Below are 18,473 nucleotides of genomic sequence, written 5' to 3'. Positions count from 1 at the left end.
ACACCCTGGCCTTTCAAAGAGTCAGCTATTTGTTTTAACCCATTTCTTCCTGAGCTGTACTTTAAACATGCATCCTGAGATTTTTTTTTTTTTTTTTTTTTTTTTTTGCAGCCGGGGGGGGGGGGGCGGTCAGGTCCACAGTAGGGTCTTCTAGTGTTATTTTAAAGTAAAGCAATTTATGTATCAATCTTATCACTAGCCACTATCACTTGGCTCCCTCAGCAAAAGTCAGAAAGAACACAGGTCACAGCAACTAGATCAAGAGCAGCATTTACCTTTACTGAATTGTCCAACTGAACATGGTAAGATCTAATCTCATTAGGAACTCAAGAAAGAAAAAAAGAAAAACAGCACTTACAAAGGAGGACAGTATTAATGACAAAGAATCCCCATGGTTTGGTCACATTAGAAACACAACGCCTTCATTCTTCATCAGTATTTATTGGGTGCCTATTATGTGCAAGGCACTATGCTAGGCCCTGGGGAAGATACAAAGATAAATCTGACAGACTGCCCTCAAAGAGCTTACAGTCTAGTATAGGAGCATACAGTCTCTGGAGAAGATATTTTAAGTGTAGCTAACCTCCCCCATCCCACCCCCACCAAAAAAAGAAAAAACCTACTAGACTTGGTTTCTTCCATTTACTTTTAGTTTAGCAGCTTCACATAAAAAGCATAAATCTGAAAGTCTTTTAAAATGCATACTTCTACTCGTAAACAAAATTCATTTTCATTAGAAAAAATGCTGAATATTTATTGCAATTAAGAAAAATCTTCGGCTGGGCACAGTGGCTCACACCTGTTAACCTAGCACTTTGGAAGGCCGACACAGGTGGATCACTTGAGGTCAGGAGTTCGAGACCAGCCTGGCCAACACAGCGAAATCCCATCTCTACTGAAAATACAAAAGTTAGCCAGACGTGGTGGCGGGCGCCTGTAATCCCAGCTACTCCGGAGGCTGAGGCAGGAGAATCGCTTGAACCTGGGGGGTGGAGGTTGCAGTGAGCCAAGATTGTGCCATTTCACTCTAGCCTGGGCGTAAGAGCAAACCTCCGTCTCGGAAAAAAACAAAGAAAAGAAAAATCCTCAAACATATATTCAGTATTTTCATGAATTTTTTTATGAATGACTACATTGTGAAGTAAACAATTTCTCAAATTGCATCAAAAACATGCAATAACTTTTTGAAACATCTCTTTAAACTACTGAAAGTCACACATGTAAGGTACACAGGCTTCTCTCTGCTAAAAGCAAGGAAAGCTTTGAAATGAATATATCTTTGTTTGCTACCAATGTTCACAGCTTATGGTTCTTCCCCCATGAACCCACTTCATGTCAATACAAAGTATTATAAAATAATACCTCCATTGACATATACCCCAAAGATCCAAAGCTTTAGATCTCTAAGCTTCAGATAGAAAAAAAAAAATAGTGAAAAATGTTCATTATCAATAGCTGGGCTTTAAGCTCATCATCTTAGAGAAAAAGCCCAGCTTTTCATCTCTAAGACGAAATCTTCCAAAAAGCCCATCTATCATCTCTAAGATGATAATCTTAAAGCCCAGCTATGAATTGGCTGACGAGACCCACCAAAGAACTATAAAATAATTCCAGGAAAGGAAACTCAAAACTCACTTTCCTATTACACCCTTAGGAATTTCTGAAGTTTTTGTTATTTTCCTTTCAGAATAAAGAAACCAAATGTAATCCATTAGGGGAATAAAAAAACACTGATACAGATGGTTGCCTAGTTAAACTGTTAGAGAAAGGGATATGTGAGCACATTTTTAAATTAATTCATTTCTAACCATAATTACTTTTAAATAAGTGTCTTGAAATCATTCTCTTTTCTCAGAAACATTTCTGGGCTCAGAAATTTCTAATCATACTCAGTTTTGTATAAGCCTAAAGCTTTGTGTCTTTGTAGAACATTATAAGACTTCTCTAAAACACTGAGACTAAAGCAAATGAAACGGTTATCAAACTGAACACAAGTCAATTTTTTAAATGTAGAAACTGCACCCCAAAATGAGTTCCTGAGACTGAGGGTCCTTATTCCCACGTTGGAGCATTCTTGTTCTGAGCAATTTCCCTTAGTCAAGCCAACAGAAAACTTTCTCCATGCTGTGCTAGTTGGGCATTTCTACTTCTCATCCTCACCAAACTCCAAAAAAAGTGGGCTCGTGAAATTGTAATTCAAGTAAATTTCAACACTAATCTCTACCAGACTAACAGATCCACTCATCACAGAAGTATAACGAACTGTTAAACTGGTGCCAGGTCTGGTTAAGACTGCAGGCTTATTGCGAATACCTTCTTTGAAGAGGACACACCTGATTTTTAAGCTTTGACACCTGCACATTTTAAGTTTCCATGTCTAGTTTTGTACAAAATAAATGAGGTTACATTTTCTGAGTGTAAAATCTAACAGAAATAAAGTAGATCAATATGAGTTATGTGTTAGACTTTCACTCATTTTCCTGTCTTCATATTACTAACGTGCTTTTTTTGTTCAATCTTTTTGCTGAACAGATAAATTTTATAGATTTGTGTGGAGTAAAAAGATTGCCATTAAAGTTAACTAGTCCAACTCTGTCCCTTTACAGATAAAGAAACCAACACCCTGAAAAGTTTAATGAAAAAGCTGGGAGCCAAGCAGTTTAGCATTCATGGTATCTTTGACCTTTCTGCTGACTTGAAAAACCCATACCCACAGGCTTTTGCATGAACTATACAACTCCATACAACAGATGTTAAAATTAATGTAATTAAATAGTGACATATTTCACATAAGGTAAATATAACAAATGTTTATAATTTAAACTATTCTTAGAAAATATTAGCCCAATTCTTAGAAAATATTAGCCCTTTTTGCTTACTGCTAATAGTGTAACTACAGTGTTTGGTCTTGCTTTTCTAAGGGTAACTGATTTGCAGTTGCTACTTTGGGGATGTTTGTTTATCCACTGCAGAAAAAAAAAATCATGTTAAATACGATCATGTATTCAATCATGTATTATGTACTGAATTTCTAAGTTATTTTTACATACATGTAGATTTCTTTATGCTTTTAATATAAGTGAAATGAATTTATTCAGAGAATAAAATATTACCTTGACACACGTTGTTGGCAGCTTGAAAATTAGTCACTTCCATATAAAACAGGAAACCTTTTCTAGAATAGAAAGGGTGTCCAAAGTGACAAAAATATCAGGAAGGTTTTAAGTGAAATTTGATTAGTCTGCAATCTGAGGTATAAGAGAAAGGATGAGCTCAGAAAATTAGAAGATCTGAGTTCAAGTTTTAACTCTACTCCTTGATCCCTAGGTAACCATGGAGCAATTCAATAAACTTCTGGGTTTCAGTTTCTTATCTGCAAAGAGCTAACACACTACTTACCTCATTAGATTATTGAGGATGACATAAAGTCTATGAGTGGTTTGTAAATGGGAAAGCATACCACAGTTATTATCCCAATAATTATTAAAATGTAGACCTACAAAAAGTAGTAAATAATTCACTTAGTGACAGTAGGCATGCGCCCTAGAAGAAACGTAACTCAGAGGGTAAACCATGCAAACATTTTAACTTTCAATGGCAACGCTAAAAAAAAGTAAAAAGCTATAAAGGAACGTTTTTAGAGAAAGTACTGAAGACACACATTTGGTTTACCTAAAAGATTTTAAAATGAATTAGAATAATTTACAGCATATGAAGAGGTATTTAGTCTTTAAGTAGAGAAAGTTGCTAGTCACATGTAAGAAAAACAAGTATTATGGGCCTTCCTAAGACAAATGGAATAAAATTCCATCACTTTTTTATAAACCAGACTTCTAACAAATAACCGTATTAATTTTCCAGTAATCGAACATATCCTAAAAGAGATAAAAGAGAATGTCTACTTTTAAATCACATCCAACATGAACTCGCGTGAATGCAAAAGGCATAAAATACAGAGTTGTTACGACTCTACAGGCACCTGAAAGTTTTAACTACCTTTCATGCTCACTTTATATTCCATAGAGAATAACAGAAATACAGGGAATACTTCAAATATGTATTTTTTACAAATCCATTTTATGTAGTTCTTATTCTTGTAAGATAACACTCCACTGTGGCAGCCTTGTTTTTTTGTTTTGTTTGTAACATTAAGTAGCCCATTAACCTTTCCCTTCAAACAGGCCTTTTGATGTTAGTTCTTATACCAAATAAAAAAACAAACAAAAAAAACCAAACCAACAATAAATGAAGATGTAAGGGAAGAGATTAATGAGATACAATTCATTAAGTATAAAAATATGTCGTTTCAAATTCAGAATAATTTAATAACTCTTCGTTATTTCATATGTATCTGGAAATGGGACAGATACGTGTCCTGATCCTGTCACAAGAGGTAGAATTCCAGCATTTGGTACGACGTTCCAAGATAGGGTCAAAGTGACATTCCTGTTTCCCCTATAAAAAGATACAATAAACACAAATCATCAGAAACGCTAGTAGATCAAAAAAAAATTTTAAGTCAAACACTGAGATGTTAAATACTTTACTTATAACCATCTATTCCTAACAGAAATCCTAATATGCTAATCTGCAAAAAGAACTATTTTCTCATGTCACTTAAAATCCAAGGACAATGCTAGAAGACAGCGGGACTACATTTACTGATGTCCCAGGATGACCCATAGAAACTCACAGCTGCAGTTAATAGAACTCTCAACCAAAAAGTTTAAATGATTCAAACAGGAAATGTAAAAAGAGACAAGCTAAGAATCAGAGCAATGAGTTGAAACCTAACTCTTGTCAATTACCTAGATGGACAAACCTTAACAAAATTCTCATGTTCTGAAATTTTCATTGCAAATACAGAGGTTTGGCTTGGTCAAAATAGCTTTCTTCTAAAATTATTTCCAATGTTTGCCACTAGAGTCTAAGAGGTAAAAATAACCTGAGAGATCAGTCACTCTGAGTCAACTGAGCTTTAGAGAAGTCACGTCTGGAGAACCAATAGCACTTCCCTTAACTATTATCAACTCCTAGACCCAACACGCTGCTTCTAAGGTTTCCCGACTCACGCTCAGAAAGGAGCTCTTTAATTTGACAACCACAGCCCTACCACATCTGAACAAGCCCATATTCCTGGTACACTTAAGATAGAAGCTTTATTAGTTTGACTATGACATTTCACAACCTGCAAGAGAATTGCTTATCTTAGATCCCACTTTGCATTTCCACCCAATTTTTCAGTTCAGATATGCATAAATACTTCTCTTCCAATTTTTCCCTTTTTACTCTCAAGTATTTTTCTTTAAAATAAAAATATATCTTTCTCTCTTTTTCATCTCTTATTAAATGTAAAAAAATGACCAAGAATTGCTCACTTGAGACCATTTCCATCGTCAAAGAAAAAATATTTTGTTTTCATATCTTTCAGCAGCAGCTTCGGATTATCACCTCTCAGAACAATCTTGTCCCACAGGACAACTTGGTTCAGAGCCTATATTGAAATGAAAATTAATTAGATAACTCATCAGAAATACCACCTTATCACTTCAAATTAAAAGTATTAGTAAGCAAATAGTTTGACATGTTAATGAATTCAACTTTGAGGAGTTTGCTGGAATCTTAATGCATACAAATAGCAGCAAAGAGACAGATACAAAAAGGAGCAAATTATTCTTGGAGAGAAGAATGATAATTCCCTGAAGGAATTCATTCCTTTTGCAAACTCAACTGTATTACTTCGGGCCTTCACAACTTAATGCAAGGTTTTTGATCTGTAAGGTCTCCAAAAAGTGAGGCCTTTGGAGGAACAGATGAATTAAATCCCTAGAAGGGAAGTCTTCTGTTAAATCACCTTTCCCTTAAAATTTCTAAGACCCTCCAGCTCAGCATGGATCCTAAACGGTACCAGGAAAACAGAGCCAATCCCTGTTCCATCACACTGCTAATACAGTTTACTACTGATTAATTATGTCACGAAAATTTATAAGAAATCTTCTCCAAGATTTCTTTACAAAATCTTGAAGAAATCACTAAAAAAATGAAGCCTTTTAAAGATCTTTTTTCCCTTTAATTAAAAAAAATACATGCATTGCTGTCTCATCAAGGCAAAATTCTAGAGGTCAGACAATTCTTTTAAGCCACTCCTTCAACGTATTACAAACAAACTCCGTTTAGAAAATTAAAAGTGTGATATGGAAATAAAAAAAATTTATGGCCACTACTAAATCCCAAGGAATTTGTTCTTTTAAGTTAGCATCTATTAGCTTGTAAGGGCAATTACTCAGTATATGATGACTACATTAACTAAAAAGAAATGTGGAGCAGTTTTTTTTTTTTTTTTTTTTTTTTGAGACAGAGTCTTGCTCTGTCACCAAGGCTGGAGTGCAATGGCAAAATCTCAGCTCATTGCAACCTCCACCTCCCAGGTTCATGAGATTCTCCTGCCTCAGCCTCCTGAGTAGCTGGGATTACAGGCACGCACTACCATGCCCGGCTAATTTTTTGTATTTTTAGTAGAGATAGGGTTTCACCATGTTGGCCAGGCTGGTCTCAAACTCCTGATCTCAGATGGTCCCCTGCCTCAGCCTCCCACAGTGCTGGGATTACAGGTGTGAGCCACTGCGCCTGGCCTGAACTAGTTTTTTAAATCACAAATTATAATTCATAGTAAGTTTTATAATTAAAAGCTATTAAACTATTATATCAAAACCTATTAAAACTATTAGTTTATGACTGAAAGTTATTAGCAAGGTGGCGGGTGCCTGTAATCCCAGCTACTTGGGGGGCTGAGGCAGGGGAATCACTTGAACCCAGGAGGCGGAGGTTGCAGTGAGCCAAGATCATACTACCGTACTCCAGCCTGGGCAACAAGAGTGAAACTCCGTGTCAAAAACAAAACAAAACAAAAACAGTTCAAGTACTCAGATACTTAGATTAATGAATCCCATACAACCCCAAAACAAAGGCAAACTGTTCTCAATAGGTAGGGATATTAATTAATTGTAGCTACATGGCTTAATAAGACTACCAAAACAGTTCACACCATGTTTTTTTTTTTTAAAGAAAGGTATCTGGTACTAAGATGGATTTTAAAATAATCTCAGAAGGTTAAAAAGTTATTAACAATCTGGTACTAAGATGGATTTTAAAATAATCTCAGTAGGTTAAAAAATTATTAACAATCTTTACAGCTTTTGATTATATATCTTCATAATGAGAATTATAATCACAGATCTCAAATTCTGTTGATTCAAGTAAGTCACCATGCAGCTCTCTAACTGTAGCTGTGGAGAAAGAATATTTTAACTTAGAGAGTAAACAACAGCCGGGCGCGGTAGCTCATGCCTGTAATCCCTGCACTTTGGAAGGACAAGGCATGCGGATGACCTGAGGTTAGGAGTTCAAGACCAGCCTGACCAACATGGTGAAAGCCTGTCTGTACTAAAAATACAAAAATTAGCTGGGCATGGTGGCAGGAGCCTGTAATCGCAGCTACTTGGTAGGCTGAGGCAGGAGAACTGCTTGAATCCAGGAGGCGGAAGCTGCAGTGAGCTGAGATCAATGGCGCCACTGCACTCCAGCCTGGGCTACAAGAGCGGGACTTCGTCTCCAAAAAAAAAAAAAAAAAGAGTAAACAGCTGAGTGGCAATACTACTGGCTACCCGCGCCATTTCCTAGTTGATAGTTCAGCAATATGTTTCTGATCTTACTATAGAAAGTGGTCTCCAATAGTTTTTGGATCACAAATCCTCGAAATAAGTGTTATTATAAATTATATAGGTACTACATATGTACTATTATTAATTAATACCATTGACAGTGTCTCAGCCAACTTATCAGATCTATTTAGGTTGTCTTTGTGTTTTTTTATCCTTCAGTGTGACAGAGCAGCTCAGAAGAAGAATACAAGTATGAGCTTCACCATTTTCCTACTGTTTACATATGTATGGATTATTAGCATCATCTTCAATCTGTGATTTCTTTGCAGAAATCTTTTTAAGCCACTTTTCCATTTTGAAAGAATTAGCTAAAATTAGATAATAGAATCCACTTATGTATTGCATATACTGCAATATTTTGCAACATGCTGAAAACAAATGAATAAATGCTAGGTAACATGGTGAACTTCTTGACCTACAGAATTCCTCCTTTCCTCCGGAATACCTGCATATTGTAGAAGGCACGTGCCCATTTATCTGACTTAAAGGCTGAATACGAGTATTAACATCAGTTCATATAGCAAGTATTAGTAAAGCTTAACTGTTTTTACTTTAAATTAATATATTAATAGAAGCTTCTGTTTTCCTTACATACATATATTTCTTTGCATGGACCCCATTCTGGAGACCCCAATGCTAGAGAGCTATATAGAACAAACAGAAAAACGAAAACAAAAACAAAAAGAGGCTCCCAAAAGAGCTAACGTTTTTATAACAGAGTTACGTCCACAGGCTTGTGATTTTTTGCTAGGTAACTCAGGTCAGGTATTTTAAATACATAAAATGTGTATTCTTTCATAAAGAATAAGGCTTTAAATAGCTATTAAAATACTTCTAATTAGATATACTTACATTATTTTTTGTTGAATATTCTGCTGATAAATAAAGAAACAACTGCTTAACATTCCAATCAAATATATTCTCTAGATGTAAGTAAATTAAGGAAAATATAAATTTATGAGCAGTATATCACTTTTAAATAGATCTTAATTATTCTTAGGTTATTTATCCATAACAGTAATACTGAAGTAGAAAAGAGAGAGGTGGCCCAGAAACATAATGTGCCACTAATTTAATAAAAATATGCAGAAGACAAATACATTGTGAAATCCACCTTATTCCAAAACAAAAAAACCTCAGTATGAGATTACTGGCATCCTCCCGTATTCCTCCAAGGATTACCAGCGGAGATACTTTGACTAGTAAGAAAAGAACAAATCCAAAATTTGTTTTCTGTAACATCAACTAAGTTTAAAAAAAAAAAAAAAAAAGAGCACTTGATATTTCAAGCAAATACAATTCCACTGGTGCTCTAAAGTATAAACAATCACCACTATTTAAATTTAACAATATGCAAACATAAACAAGGCTCAATAATTAACCAAGTATAATAAATTGTACATGTCACTTTCGGTCACATGCAAGTAGACATTAAAATGTCTCTCAAAGATGCAAATGACACCAATGTGGCTCAATTCAGTTTCCCAAAGAGGACAAGAACATCACCAGAATTAACAAGACTGGTGCCAATACCAAGAAATAAGCAGAGTTAATATTTGGATTTTTAAGTATTATGTTAATTGTTAAGTTAACTCATTTTACTACATGAGTTTCCACACTGTTAGTAACACATTTGTTGCATTCCATTATTAATTATGTGTAACCACTAAGAATCACTCCTTTAGAACTAAGTCTAGGACTGCTGTTTACAAGAACAAGTACAATTTAAAGTAGTAGTAGCAGCAGCATTAAGAAAATCTGAAGAAACTACAAATAATGAGATTGGTAATATATAAATACCATAGATATCAGGAAATTTCACTATACTTCTCTGGATACACAAAATTACTACTTTCACAGTAGACCTAAATTCCCTTGAGCAGATTTTTAAAAATCATACAGACTTAAAAATACACATGAAATTTAGCATAAGACTCTTCCAATGGTACACTCTATTTCCTAAAAAGGTACCTACAGAACTAATTCTTAGCCTATTTCTAAACCTGACAATTGTTAAAAGTTAAGCTGAAAGTAAATTTCATGGTCATAGAAAGGCAAATTAGATAAATTCCCCAAGTATATGACCAGCTTTAACTGTTCAGACAGGTACTTTCACACAAGTTCAGACTGTTCAATCTCCACAACCATTTAAATCATGGGGTATTAAAAAGGCAGGTGAGATCAGGCTAGAAATGGCAGAGAACATTGCCAAGACATTAACCTAAGACCCTAAAAAAGACTAGCCTGGCCAAAATGATCAGAGTTGTCAAAAGACAGAAATTCAACGTCAAGAGAAAACATTTAAATATCACCACCAAAGAAACTCTTACAATTGTTAATATTTTCTTTTATAAAATTCCTTATAAAAAGAGTTATGATGGCAAAAAGCAACCAGTTTACCAATAATTTTGATATCACCCTTTCAAATCGTAACAGATGTAATTCATTTTTTAAACATAAGTCTCTCTCTGCTATAATAAAATATGGATATATTATTTGAAATTGTACATGAAATATCTATAGGCAGGCTGAGCACTGGTAATATTTTTCCTTCTTATCCAAATGATCTAATTTCATTTTTTCTTTCTAAAAAACAGATTCAAACTTTCTTACGTAGCTTTCAATCAATTTAATGTTTCGGTTAAGAATTTAAAGTATGTTCACACAATAAGAATTTAAAGTACGTTCACACAACTACTCATGAAGTTTTCTCAAAGTGTGACGGGGAGGTATTAACATTATTTTACTGATGAAAAAGGCACAGGAATTTCCAAGGTTTGGCTGATTCAATGAGATAGTCATCCAAATCATTAAACAACACATATCTCATTATAAAACTATAGAAAAAGTAATGAAATATTTTCTTAAAGGATATCAGCAGTTATATCAAATGTGATAAATCCCAGATCACTTCTTTCTCTAGGTCCAGTGAAATCTTCTACATTTTTTCTAGAAGTAAAGATAAAAGTTTTACCATCCAACAGAACATACAAAATTCACGTAACTTCTTAAAGAGAAAGAATACAGGTGTGTGCACAGGTGAAACAGCAATTCCACAAAGAAACAAGTAAACACCAGAGAAATCTGTAAGCGTGAAAACAGGAGAAACATTCTAATCCAATATGAAAGTAAGTCTTCAGCTAATTGCATGTAACTTAAGAGAATTCCTAACAAAACTCAGAGGGAGATAAAAACTGCTAAAAAGAATAGTAAATACTTGATGTAAAGCAATTGTGCATAATGGGTAGAAGAAACCACACATGACTACAAGGTGATATGGAATACTAACAGATGGCATATTAAGGGATGATACAGTAATCACCCCCTTATCCGAGATTTCACTTTTCGGTTTCAATTATCCGCAGTCAACCCAGTGTGAAAATAGGTGAGTACAGTAAAATAAGTTATTTTGAGAAAAAGGGAAAGAGATCATATTCACATAACTTTTATTAAGTATATTGTTACAGTTGTTCTGTTATTGTTAATCTCTTATTGTGCTTAATTCGTAAGTTTTATCATAGGAAAAAACCAAGTATACTAGGATTTGGTGCTATCCGTGGTTTCAGGCATCCACTGGGGGTCTTGGAACGTATACCTACCCCATTAAGGGGATACTACTGTAACCAGCTGCTATTTACTGTTTACTACGGGTCAGACCCACTGATAATATTTTTCACATTTCAAATAATACTCACAACCTACCAATTAGGTATTACTTCCATCTTAAAAAGAAATTAAGTCCCAGAATGGTAAGAAACTTGCTCAAGACAAGCTAACATCTGTTCAGTGTTTAATATGCACCAAGCTCTTCTAACCTCACAGGGCTGACAGTGGCAGTGCTGATTTCCACCCCAGGTCTATTCGAACAATATCTAACAAACATCAGTACAGTAATTAAAAAAAAAAAAAAAAAAAAAGGTGGGGGACAAGGCTGGCTATTTGATGACTGGCTTCTTGGCGATTCTGACAAAGAAATAAACTAAGGTTAAAGAACTTGTTGGAAGATGGAATAGAGAAGGGTATGAGAATAAGAGGGGAAAAAATACGAGGATTAAAGAGCCAGAGAATAAAATCAAGGACAAAATAGGCAATAGCGAAATGGCCCTGTCATTTCGAATTGCATTTTTCGGCGTTTTCGCAGATTTCTTCAAGTGGTTGGCCAAAAAATTAAAAAAAAAAAAAAAAGAAAAAAGAAAACAACAACAAAAAAAGAAACCCAACGAAACAAAAATCTCGCTGTATCAGATGGCTAAGATGCTTAATTCCCTCAGTGCCCAATATCTCTGGCCAACTTCAAAGCAGCTGCAAGTGTTTACTGCCTTCTGAAGATGCAAAGGCAACAACTGTAAAGAGAATGTCAAACAGGGCAAACTCGGGTGATGAATGACACAAAGACAACCCCGTCCTGTGGCCTCCAGAGCCGCCGGGAAACCCCACGGAAGCCCGACCCGGAGCGTGGCGGCAGCGCCTGGCGGGCCTCGCGTGCGGACCACGAACGGCCCCGGACGCGCGGGAGGCGCCAGCCTGGGCGGGCGGCGGCGCCGGCTCTGCTGTTGTGTTGCTCCCTCATTGGCCAGGCGTGGGTGGAGGGAAGTGAGGAACAGGAAGCAAGCGGAGGCACCGACCAGAGGAACGCTCAAAATTAAAATTTAAGAGCAAGCCCGGGAATTTACTGTGGAGGGGTGCAAGTTCCGAGGGGACGCCGGAAAAGCCCGCGACGTCCACCCCTGACGACCGCCCTCGGGGACGAACGGCCGCTCAGAAGGGCGACCCGGACGCCCTGCCTGCGGCCCCGGCACGGCAGCCCCGGCGCGGCGGCCCGGCTTCGGCTTCCGCCCCGGCCCGGTCCCGGCGTTCTGCACCGCCGACCCGGCCTCGGCCGCACTCACAGCATGATCCGCGAGACGTGCAGCCGCACCGGGACGCTCCTGTCTTTGAAGGCGGTGGTGATGAAGCAGCCGAAGGTGAGCGCCGCCATCACGCTCAGCGAGAAGGCGAACAGCGAGTTCGCCCGCGACAACACCGTGTTCATCGCGATCGTCTCCCACGAGCCCCGGCTCCACACGCACACTCACGCTCCCGTTCCGGCGGCGGACCGGCTCCCTGCGATCCGCGCCGTCTGCGGTGCGCGCGATCCGGGAGCGCGCGCCGCCGCGGCCCCGCCTCCTTTCCGGTCCTCCGACGCGAGCGCGCGCGCGCCCGCTTCCCGAGACACACCCACAGCGCGCACGGGACCGCGCGGAAAGGGAGCGACCCAGCCGCGAGCCCGCCCCTCCGTCGCGGCCTAACGCCGCCACCAATCAGCGACGAGCGAGGGAGGGGCGGGGTTTGTCGCGGAAGACCCACCCCCTCCTAAACAGCTTCTCCTACTCTTCGGCTCGGAGAATCGGGAACGGGTCGTTCGCTGTCGTTTTTCGGTTCTTTGATCAGAGGTCTGGGACGGCGACTTCTTGATTACTATGTACTATTTATTTTCAGTTGAAACCGGCAGCAAGTTAAGGTGGTTTAGAATCTGTCCTGACGGGTGGCGTTTGGAAGCAGCACTTTACAAAACGCCTCTGCCTCTCCCTTCTTTGTCAAACCTGGTCAAAGTTAGGACTTGAGCTTTTTTTGGAGGATCTGGGGAGGAATGGGGAGTGGGGAATTGGCCGCCCAAGTCCTTACAGCCGTCACGTGCAACAGTATTTCCATCTCCAACGTCAGTCCAATTCCTATTAATGCTTTGCTTTCTATGGATAGCTAAAGATGTTGTAGAAGATAGGGGTTGAGGCTACCAATCCGAAGTATTTTAATTTTAACATGGTGACTTCTGATAAATAAAAGGATAACCTTTCTGGGTTCTTAGGAGCAAAGGAGATAATGGCTGCGGAATTGCTCTACAGCATAACGTATTCGAATTTTGTTAGGTCGTTAATAAATAATGCAATTATTTTATCGCATTTTCAATATCCTGAAGGGCATTAGGGTTCAAACCGAGCCAATCCTGACTCTGATTATACTATCTGCCAAAACCTTTGTTCCTTTCACAGCTAAGGATTTTTATAAAAATGGATTCAGAGGGTCTGCTGAAATAAATTTTTTTTAAAAATTTCAGCCCGTAAACCAAAACAAAAACATCTGTCCTAGAATGTCATCAGGAACAAACCAGAAAATTGTGAAGATCTGATCTTGATACTGGCTTATGTTGTCTCTTGTTAAGCTTTCGCTTCTTTGCATTATTCATTACCATTCAATTAATTTTTGTATAGCCATACAGGTAGGATTATTACTAAGTGCCTACCGTGTACCAAGAATAGTTCTAAGTCTTGAGAATACAGCACTAATAAGGCAAACTCCCTGCTCAAATGGAATAGAGCCAACTAATGAAAAATCGATAAAATAGAGACTAAAGAGAGATCCTTAGTTGCGTTTAAAATCTTAGTTTTTAACTTCCAGGCTGGCACAGTCTATTAAAAAAAAAAAAAAAAAAGGATTTGTATTGAATGCCATCTATACTGCAAGTGATACAGAGATTGTACTGATCACTTTCTACACTCAAAGTATATAATCAGGTAGAGTTAATACAATAAAAACAGAAATCTGAAATGTAAAACAAAAAAATACCGTGGGCAGTTACATAGCAAAGGAGGAACAAATCACAGCTGTGGTAATGTGGGACAACGCAGTGTGCAAGTTATTTAACACAAAGCCTCAACAATACACGTTATTATTGTAGCATGTTTTAGGGAAATAATTCTTGTTGTCGAACTGCAAGTATGGGTATAGCTAAGAGATACTCAGAAGGCTGGTCGTGATAAACAATGCATGTATAAAAGAGTAGGCAGAAATAAGCCTGGAAAGGTAAATTATAGTAGAAAACCAGGTCAAGAAGTTGACTTTATATCAGAGAAATTACATATAAAACAAGCATCGCTACACAGACAACCATTTACCAGCTATATGTGGATAGTGAGTGATTGGACCCCAAAAGGAAGACTGATAGGAGGGGCATTTCAGAAACAAACTCCGTGTAACTTAGCAACTGCCTAAATAAGAGTGGGGGTCTGTAAAGCATAGAGTGAATGCAGATGGTGAACACACAAATGAAATTATTATTATGATACCATAGTTTTTAACTTGACTTACTGGTAGTGCTAAAAACACATAAAAGTCCACAAAAAGAGCAGGATAAGGATGGGATAGGGAACTTTCTTATTCTGTTGTCTTTTTCCAAGTGTTTCTTTAGATTTTCTAGACATTTAACCATATCACCTACATTAGATATCATTTTGCCTTTTCTTTTCCAATTATTATATTTCCAATTGTTTATTCATTTCAATTGCTAATATTTCCAACATGATATTCAGTCAGACGGGGACAACTGATGTCTTTTTGTTCCTGATTTGAGCAGGAAATTTTCTTTCATTTCTCCATCAAGTAAGATGTTGGGTTTGAGGTGGAAATTTGTGTGTGTGTGTGTGTGTGTGTGTGTGTGTGTGTATACATGTATCGTTATATAATATATATTGCATATTGATAGGAAATATCTATTAATTCCTATTATATTGGGAAATTTTAAAAAATATAAAAAAGTGCTAAATTGTTTTCAGATGCATTTTCCCTATCTTTGAAGGTGGTAATATAATTTTTCTCCTCTACTTATTTTATGGCTTATATGAATAGATTTTATAATATTGACCCACTAAGCATTCCTGGAATAAACCCCACTTGGTCATGATGAATCCGTTTTTAATATGCTCTTGGGCTTTCTTTGTTAATTTTGTTTTTTTGTTTGTTTGTTTTTTAGTTTTTGTCATCAAAATTCATAGTGAAACTGATGTGTTTTTCTTTTTTGATTGTAATATACTCAAATTAGAAAATATATATTTCTAATATAACAAAGAAAAAAGTTTTCCTTAGTTTTCTATGCACTGGGATATTTTAAGTAGCATTTGGATCTGGTCTTTAAAAATTTGGTAGAAATTCCCAAGGGAGTCTATTGTTCTATTTTTATTGTTAATTCTATGTATACTTGTGCTTTCTACCTTTTTCATATATTGTTTTAATTAGTATTTTTCTTTGTTGGTTTTTAACTTCTGCATTTACTAATTAACCCTACTGTTCTGTTTTCTAACTCATTAGTTTTTGTTTTTAACATTATCAACTTTTTTCATTCCACTTTTATTAGCTTTGGAAATTGGATATTTCGTTGTTATATTTTTCATGTTTATTGTTATGGTAACTGCTTTAGCTGTATCCTAAAATTTCTGACTATGAATTTCCAAGAGAAAGTGCCCTTTTTACTTTTTATTGCTTTAAATTAATGTCTGATTTTAAATTATGTAGTCAGAGAATGCTGTTTGTATATTTCTATTCTTTGGATTATTGAGGTCTTCTTTGTGGCCTAAAATGTCACTTTTGTAAAAATTCAACATGCAACTTGAAAGAAGGTATTTCCTCTTAATAGTATATAGAATTTGATAGATATCTATGAGATCTGCCTTATTGATTAGGTTATTTATGTCTTTCACATCTGTAGTAATATTAGTTATCTTCATTTTCTTGGATTCTGAGAGATCTGTTAAAAATTTCCAATATTAATGTGTTTTGTCTGTTTATTCTCACATCTCCTATAGTTTCTCCTTTACAAAAATTGTTGATATATTATTTGGTAAGCAAGTATTAATAATAGGCACATTTTCATTATGAATGGTAGTCTTCAACATTATAACGTGTTGTTTTATTTTTAATGCTTTTTGATGCAAATACTACTAGTCAAACACTGAGGGTGTACTGAAGGAAACTGAGGCTGTTGTTTATCTTAAATAGTATTACAGACCTTAAATTAATACATAGCATTTTTAAACTAAATGTCTTGTACTCTTTAATGATTTCAACTCAGAACCTAATGCCAGTAATGGGGGGAGCAATTGGCATGCTTTGTCAGCACTTGAGTAAATAGTGACCAGTTGGGGAAGACATGCCTAACCGTATTTCCGAAGGATAGAAAGAAACCTAGAATAAATGTAAAGTTTTGATCTTCATATTTGCAAATAATTATTCTTCTGTTGTAGCAGAATGAGCCACTGACAAAAACTCCTCAGACACCCAGTTAAAGAAGGAAGGAGTTTATTTGGCCGGGAGCGTCGGCAAGACTCCTGTCTCAAGAGCCGAGCTCTCCAAGTGAGCAATTCCTGTCCCTTTTAAGGGCTCACAACTCTAAGGGGGTCCACGTGAGAGGGTAGTGATCGATTGAGCAAGCAGGGGGTATGTGACAGGGGCTGCGTGCACCGGTGGTCAGTGAGAACAGACCAGAAGTTTTACAATGCAGTCAGGGGTCGATCTTTAACTACCAGGCTTAGGTCAGGCAGGCCTAGGCCTGGTTTCAGTCTGGTTCCTTGGTTTTGGGTCTGGTCCCTAGGCGCCAGGCTACCTGCCTTTAGTTTCACTTCTCTTTCCTTTTCTGAGTATAAAACAATATGAGAGGGTCTGTCTCTCTTCTCTCACTGTAACATCAAGCTAGGAAGAGGTAAGAACAACAAATCACTTTATGAGGAAATCTTTAAATAAAGCTGTGTGCACAGGGACAGATAATGCTGTTTAAAAAGAGGATAAACTTAAAAGACATAATAAAAGCCTTCTTTTTTTTTGAGACAGAATTTCACTCTTGTTGCCCAGGCTGGAGTGCAATGGCGTGATCTCGGCTTACTGCAACCTCTGCCTCCTGGGTTCTAGCAATTCTCCTGCCTCAGCCTCCCAAGTAGCTGGGATTACAGGCGCCTGCCACCATGCCCAGCTATTTTTTTGTATTTTTTTGTGGAGACAGAGTTTCAACTTGTTGGCCAGGCTGGTCTTGAACTCCTGACCTCAGGTGATCTGCCTGCCAAGGCCTCCCAAAGTGCTGGGATTACAGGCATAAGCCACCACACCCAGCCAATAAAAGCGTTCTAATTACATATGGTGTTATTGGGGATATCCAAAGAGCACGAAGCACCAAGCTCCCCAAGGAAGTTCCTGCAATGGAGCATGTTATAGATCTAGCACATTAAGGACTCGTGGTTTTCAGAAAGCGACTATGAATTATATTGTCCACCATAGAGAGTGGGAATCTAGTCTTGTTCATTTTTCTGTCCCTTTCAGTGCCCAGGACACTGAGCCTTGCACACAGTAGATGGGCAAAACAATTCTTACTGAATTGAGATAACTTGAAATCATAGATCATGATATTTTTGAAAGAATTCTCATGGAAAGCATGCATGTCACACACAGGCAACAAACAGTTAAAGTGTAAATGGGTAAAATGGTAAAGTGTAAAGCTAAATTGAATATGTAGGCCAAGGACAAATTGTAAAAGGCTTGAGTGCCAGGCTAAAAAGTTTGATCATAATTCAGGAGACACTAACGAACTTTTGAGGATTTTAGATCAGTTGAGTGTCATAACCATGTAGGCTCTCAGTAAATAAGTAATTTCTTTGAGAGGGATGAGACTGCCAGTTTGTAGACTAGGCCAGAAGTTATTGCAGTAGGTTTTTGTTATGGTTGTTGTTTTGAAGATACTTGCGAGATCACTTGGACTCGGGAAGGGGAACATCACACACCGGGGCCTGTTATGGGGAGGGGGGAGGGAGGAGGGATTGCATTGGGAGTTATACCTGATGTAAATGACGAGTAGTTGGGTGCTGATGAGTTGATGGGTGCAGCACAGCAACATGGCACAAGTATACATATGTAACAAACCTGCACGTTATGCACATGTACCCTAGAACTTAAAGT

The 18,473-nt window shown here is 37.4% G+C and overlaps 1 protein-coding gene across 3 annotated transcripts; it reads right to left on the bottom strand.

Annotated features, from left to right (window-relative positions):
• Positions 1–258: 258 nt before the first annotated feature.
• Positions 259–12,858, bottom strand: SPCS3 (signal peptidase complex subunit 3). Of its 3 annotated transcripts, none has more exons than XR_013417103.1 (6): positions 12,611–12,858; positions 10,597–10,670; positions 8,574–8,650; positions 5,379–5,494; positions 1,582–4,455; positions 259–1,460 (listed from the first exon to the last, which is right to left on the bottom strand). XR_013417103.1 is itself a non-coding variant. In NM_001194879.3 (5 exon segments), coding segments are annotated over 5 exon segments (543 nt in total). In that variant the 5' UTR covers positions 12,754–12,810; the 3' UTR covers positions 4,014–4,322.
• Positions 12,859–18,473: the final 5,615 nt, after the last annotated feature.

The sequence above is a fragment of the Macaca mulatta genome, chromosome 5 (genome assembly GCF_049350105.2).
Source record: "Macaca mulatta isolate MMU2019108-1 chromosome 5, T2T-MMU8v2.0, whole genome shotgun sequence".
NCBI classification, from domain to species: domain Eukaryota; kingdom Metazoa; phylum Chordata; class Mammalia; order Primates; family Cercopithecidae; genus Macaca; species Macaca mulatta.
The sequence above is the reverse complement of the archived record's forward strand: the minus strand, read 5'-3'. Positions and strand labels throughout refer to the sequence as shown.